The sequence below is a fragment of the Myotis davidii genome, unplaced genomic scaffold (assembly GCF_000327345.1).
Source record: "Myotis davidii unplaced genomic scaffold, ASM32734v1 scaffold818, whole genome shotgun sequence".
NCBI classification, from domain to species: Eukaryota; Metazoa; Chordata; class Mammalia; order Chiroptera; family Vespertilionidae; genus Myotis; species Myotis davidii.
In genome coordinates this window covers 197777-204461 of record NW_006289814.1, presented here as the reverse complement: position 1 = coordinate 204461, position 6685 = coordinate 197777, and the positions used below count along the sequence as shown (strand labels likewise).

The following is a 6685-nucleotide window of genomic DNA, read 5'->3' as shown; positions in this document are numbered from 1 at the left end:
GCTCTGCTCAGCCACAAGCCAGGCTGATGGCTGCCAGTACAGTGGTGGTGGAGGGAGCCTCTCCCGCCTCCTCAGCAGCACAAGGATGTATGACTGCAGCTTAGGCCTGCTCCCTGCTGGCAAGTGAACATCCCCCAAGGGCTCCCGGGCTGCCAGAGTGATGTCTGACTGCCAGCTTAGGCACAATTCCCCAGGAGCAGGCCTAAACCAGCAGGTGGTCATCACTCAAGGGGTTCCAGACTGTGAGAGAGCACAGGACAGTCTGAGGGACCTCCCCAAGTGCACAAATTTTAGTTTATATATAAACTAGAGGCCCCGTGCATTAAATTCATGCACTGGGGCGGGGGTGGGGGGGACACTGTGCCCTCTCATAGTCCAGGAGTCCTTGGGGGATGTCCGACTGACAGCAGTTAGACATCCTTAGCACTGCCATGGAGGTGGGAGAGGCTCCCGCCACTGCTGCTGCACTCACCAGCTATGAGCCCAGCTTCTGGCTGAACAGCGCTCCTCCTGTGGGAGAGCACTGACCACCAACGGGCAGCTCCTGCATTGAGTGTCTGCCCCCTGGTGGTCAGTGCGCATCATAGCGACCAGTCATTCTGCCGTTTGGTTGATTTGCATATTAGCCTTTTATTATATAGGATATACATTTAATATAAATGTAATTCGTATTTAATACTTAATATAAAAGTTAATAATACATTTTATACATTAAATGTAGATACATATCTATAATCCCACTTCATATCCTATATAATAAAAGGGCACAGGTTGGGCTGAGGAACACCCCCACCCCCCCGTGCACGAATGTTGAGCACAGGGCCTCTAGTATAATTTATATATTAAATGTAAATATATCTATAAGCCCATGATATATGTTGATATGTGTATATATGAAAGCTTTCAAAGACAGTCAAAACCCTAATCTCTGCTGGTAGGAGTCAACACTGATAAGGATATGAACATTTATATCATAAATGTTCATATCATATCATACCTACTAGTAAAATGTACCTAACTTTGACTCCAAAAAAATCCCAATTCTGAAAGTTATATGAAGGGAAGAATCATAAGTGGACCCAATATACAAGAGTCAACATGATGGGACAATTAGAGAATGAACCTTAGATATGCAGCCTCAATACACCTCTTAATGCTGAACCTAATGCTGAACCCCAGTCCAGACAAACGGCCCTGTCACAGGTCTCCCACACTCCACCCTGCCCAGCAGCATCTCTGAGCAAGAACCTGCAACCTGGTAACAGTCTGGCTCCCAGGAAAGAGAGGTGTGAACTACACAGGCCCAGGTCCCCATTCCGAATATACCTATAAGGTAAGTCACTATACCCCCCAAAAAGGCCAGGATCTTTACCAGAGAGCAATGAAGGAACCCTCAGGGAGTGCTGACTAATGCTCTCTCATAACATATCATAATGTTTATAACATAGAAAATATGGAAACAATCTGTATGTCCAACAGGAAAGCAATGGATAGGTAAACCTTGATGGAGCCCTATGAAAAGGTATTTAAGACACTAAAATTACCCTAGCCAGTATGGCTCAGAGGATAGAGCATCAAGGTTTCCAGGTTTGATTCCAGTAAAGGGCACATGCCTGGGTTGCAGGCTCAATCCCCAGTAGGGGGTGTGCAGGAGGTAGCTGATCAATGATACTCTTTCATCATTGATGTTTCTATCTCTCTCTCCCCCTCTTCCTTCCTCTTTGAAATCAATACAAATTTTCTTTTAAGTCACTAAAATTCATGTTGAAGATAAACACTTGCTGACATGGCAAGAGGACATAACATTATATAACATTGCCCATGCCAGAAAGGTATGTGGTTATCTCTGTGTGATGGAATTATTGGTGACTGACTGACTTTGCTTTTCTTTTTTATATGTTGTCTCCATTCAATACATAATCTTGAGCAACTGGAAAATAGAGGAAAAATATTTTAAACAAAGATTTTTTTCTTATTTAACCATAAATTAGGCAATGAAAAGAATATGTGTGTTTGTATGTGTGTGGGGGGGAGGGGCAGGTGTAAGAGACCTGCCCACAATTTTTGCCCTAATGATAGAATTTGGAGAAGCAAGAGTGGCATGGGAAACAGTGAAGAGAGGGAATCACAGGTTGGTTTCATGTATGAAAATCTTGTTTTTGCGATGTGCCTAGTAATTAACTGTGTGTTCATCTGTATCTGCAGTGGTGAGGGAAAGGGGAGTGATATTGACCTGGGATCTACTATGACAAGTTGTAATTCCTCCTTGAGAAGTTTCTTCATAAAATGTAGTCTGTGGTCATTATTGCATAAGGTTTAATGTCCAAGACAACAATCATTTTTTTTTCAGTGACTATTATAAATACTTTCGTGACCCCTACTGGCCATGGCTGGTAAAGCCTAAACTTTCTTTAGGGGCGTGGTTAATTATGCAAATTTGTGAAGAAGCAAGGGAGAGAGGAGGGGAGATTGCTATCAAATACTTTTGCTCATTTAAAAATTATATACTGCCCAACCAGTGTGGCTCAGTAGTTGAGCTTCAAACTATAAACCAGGAGGTTATGGTTTGATTCCGTCAGGGCACATGCCTGGGTTGCGGGCTCAATCCCCAGTGTGGGGCATGAAGGAGGCAGCCAATCAATGATTCTTTCATCATTGGTTTTTCTATCTCTGTCTCTCTCCCTCTCCCTTTCTCTCTTAAATCAATATATTTAAAAAAAAAAAAACAGCATGTATTTCATTGTACTTGCCTTTAACCAGATAGATGAATTACATATAGCAGATACATGACTGAAAATAACACTGATAAGGAAGTGGAACTAAATACATGATTCCTTACCCTTTTCAATTTAGCCCTTATATTTCCTTGAAATAGCAAATAATTTTCCTCTGAATTGCAAATGGCTTCATGATTAAGAAGAAGAAGAATTGCCGAGGCCGGTTTGGCTCAGTGGATAGAGCGTCGCCCTGCGGACTGAAGGGTCCCAGGTTCGATTCCGGTCAGGGGCATGTGCCTGGGTTGCGGGCGCATCCCCAGTGGGAGGTGTGCAGGAGGCAGCTGAGGGATGTTTCTCTCTCATCTATGTTTCTATCTCTCTCCCTTTCTGTAAAAAATCAATAAAATATAATTTTTTTAAAAAAGGAGAATAATTCTGGCAGGAAAATAAAAATGGGAAAAAAGAGAATGAAGCGTTAACAAAAGGTTTTAAAATTTTGTCTTGAAGACAAAACACAGCCAAAATGGTTTTGTAACGTGAACTTGACCAAACACATATAAAGATATATACTAAAAAGACACTAATAAAAATGGTGTAGCACTAATTTCAGATCAGTAATAATGTGGGAATAGAAAAAATTACGTGGGAATCGTGAGTGTGAGGGGGGGGGGGCATTTCCGTCAAGGGCCAGATCTGGCACTAGGCTACTGGATTCTGTCATCTCTTTATTTTAAAATAAGAAAGATTAAAAACTGAGGTGCTAAATATCTTTTATGCAGATGGAAAAAATATAAACCCTAGGGGCACCCTAGAGAAGTGGTATAATGTAGTGAATCCTAAGGAACTGTGAAAAATAATATGAATGAAGCCACTTAAAAATGAAGTTGGAGCTGAGATCTCAGATGAACTGCCTTGAACTTCTTATTCCTCAAATCTTTGGAAGCTCAAAACCAGGCAAAACAACCTTTTGACTGGGCCTACAGCAGCACTGTATTCCAAACAAGTATTTACAATGATAACAGGAAAGCAGAGATTGTAACCACTAGACTGAAATTTAAACGCATTCTTTAGAATTAGCGTCACTGTGTTCGTTGAACTGCACCTACAGAAAGTCCTCTTCTCTATTCATATAATTATCACCCTTTCCTTTCTCATAAATACCCCTTGCCTTCACCTCCCTATTAAATAAAACAACAGTTGGGTTTCTACCTACATCACTGCTTCCCAGAATTACAATTCTTTTTGAATCTCAAAGACTTATTGCCTCTCCCCTACCCTTTTTTATTTTTTGGTTAACGGAACCAAATTGCTACATGAATCAGGTTTTCTCAGCATTGTAATCCCTAGAGAAAACACCCCCTCCTGCCGCCCTTATCTAGGAAAAGACCCCAGATTGGATGCTGACCGCAAAACGACAGAGGGGAGCCCTTACGGACCAGCAGGAGCCGGAACCCACGCGCAGAGGTTTAAGTTTCTTCCGCTTCCGCGGGGTCTCTCTGCGGAAGGGACTGGCGCAAACGCAACTTCCTGCCCGACTGGGCTGTAAAGACGAATCCCTGCGGGGCGGTAGAGCACTGCACTCTGGGTCAAGGTAACTCCCGTGGTCGCAGTGGGTCGCCCGGCGCGGCTGGACACACGCTGCCATGTGGCGTCAGCTGGCCCGCGCCAGTGCGCCTCTCCTGCGAGTGCCTTTATCAGGTCAGAGGCCCCCTGTGTCGCGCAGGCAGCCCCCCTTTCCGCCCCATCCCTAGTCCTGTGGGTCTCAAACTCAGAGAACGCCCTGCAGGTGGTTGCTGAAGCGCTGGTCTGGCCTGCGCTTTGCTGCCGCGCTTCCTGCCTTAAGATTCGTGTAAAAGGGTCCCCGCCGCCTATCGGGGTTGGCGCCGAGGGACCCCCGGCTGGTCTCTTCGGGCGCCTGAGCCCCGTTTGGTGGAACTCGCGTCCCACCCTTCAAGATGCCTCTGTCAGGAGTGTCTTTGGCCCTGGCCTTGTCGCCTTCCTGGTTTACTTTGATTTGTCTTTGTAGGTTCCTGGGCAGCCCCGCCCGCCAGAGCTGGCCTCAAGACGCTGCTCCCGGTGCCGACTTACGAGGGTGAGCGCTGGTTTGTCGTTTTCATGTTTGTAAGCCTTTTCTCTGCTGGAATCCAGCGGAGGGTAAACGAAGACGATGGAGTGTGTGCTGTCTCCATTCATTCGTTCAGTAAATATATATTGAGGGCATACTGTATGCCAAACAGTGCTCTAAATACTAGAGCTAAATCAAAGAACAAGAGACCCCAAAAGGTCCCTGCTTTTAAGCAAATACATCATGGGATAGCTCTCACAGGGTCCACCCCTTAGCGAGGGCTAATTGGCCTCAAATTTAGACTTTTGCTGTCCTCTCCAAATAAGATTATACATATTTGCAGTCACTTAACAAGATTATGTAAAAAGCATTCATTTGTTAAATGTAAATATTTAAGATGAGTCACAATTTTGTAAATCAAATTTACCATTTCTTCTTTTAAATATATTGGAAATCTCAAAATATTAAAGGGACCTCTGAGAGCCTTATCTTTTGTTAATCTACTGCATGTTCTGGAGTATGTATGGACTTAATAGGGCAGAGAAAGCATTACTGTTTCTCTGTAGCTTCATATAGAAACTTGGGGGTGGGGAGGTAGAGGAGAGGGGACAGTTTTTGTGGCTCTGAATAGCCTGTTAATAATTTGACATTTCATTGAAGTCGCCTGTTTTATATTTGACTCCACTGTAGAGCCATGTTTGTTTTACTATAGAAATGTTTTAAATGACTTACAAGTTAACTTTTTAAAAAAGATTTCAGAGAGGAAGGGGAGGGGGAGAGAGAAACATCAATGATGAGAGAATCATTGATTGGCTGTCTCCTGCATACCCCCTATGGGAATTGAGCCCACAACTCTGGGCATGTGCCCTTGACCAGAATCAACCCCCAGACCCTTCAGTCCGAAAACGCTCTATCCACTGAACTCAAACCAACCAGGGCCAAGTTAACTAGAGGCCCAGTACATGAAATTCATGCACGGGTAGGGTCCCTAGGCCTGGCCGGCAATCAGGGCCAATGAGGCCTTCTGGCTGCTGGTTGGGTCCTTCCTTCGTTCTGTGCCACCCCCTGGTGGTCAGCGCATGTCATAGTGAGCTATCGAACTCCCAAGGGGACACTTTGCATATTAGCCTTTTATATGTATAGGCAGACATGATAAAGATGTAGTGTATGTTGACCTGCATTTCAGCACACCCACCCTCACCCAGAAAGCTGTTGCATATTGTAGGGTATGTGCAAATCTCACCTTTAAAAGCCCCTGCCTAAGTAAAGGAAAGAGCATTGATCACAAAAGTCTTAGATTGTAAGTTCCCCAAGAATGGAGCAGAGTAAAACTTGGATATTTTCATGTACAATATAGTATTCTCTCTACTACCCCCATTAACATCCAGAGAGGTAGTGTAGTTTTCAGTTTTTTAAGTGTCATACTGTCTCGCTTTGCTGTTCTAACTGGATGACCCTGACCAAATATAAAATGTCTCTAGGCCTCAAGTTCCTCTTCTATAAAACGGAGATTAAAAATACTACCTGCCTCGTGTTCTGTTTCTTGATCTGGGTGATATTTATTTGGGTGTGTTTACGCATTCTTTTTGTGATAATTCACTGTGCTGTGCATTTGGGGGGGGAGGGGAGGCCCTTTGATATATATGTGTAAAACCTTAAAAAGTTCAAAAAATTTTAAAAGAAAGCCCTAAAAAATGCCAAGGCTATAAAGTTGTTTTAAAAGATTAAGTAAGGCCGAAACCGGTTTGGCTCAGTGGATAGAGCGTCGGCCTGCGGACTGAAGGGTCCCGGGTTCGATTCCGGTCAAGGGCATGTACCTTGGTTGCGGGCATATCCCCAGTGGGAGATGTGCAGGAGGCAGCTGATCGATGTTTCTCTCTCATCGATATTTCTGACTATCTAT

At 44.0% G+C, this 6685-nt stretch overlaps 1 protein-coding gene across 1 annotated transcript in view; it reads left to right on the top strand.

Moving 5' to 3' along the window:
* Window positions 1-4218: 4218 nt before the first annotated feature.
* MRPL16 (mitochondrial ribosomal protein L16) overlaps window positions 4219-6685 on the top strand; it is a 5412-nt gene continuing 2945 nt past the window's right edge. Inside the window, exons 1-2 of the mRNA XM_006762516.2 lie at window positions 4219-4415; window positions 4744-4809. Of these exons, the coding sequence (XP_006762579.1) occupies window positions 4361-4415; window positions 4744-4809 (121 nt within the window). The 5' untranslated portion in view covers window positions 4219-4360. The remainder of the gene's footprint in view (window positions 4416-4743; window positions 4810-6685) is intronic.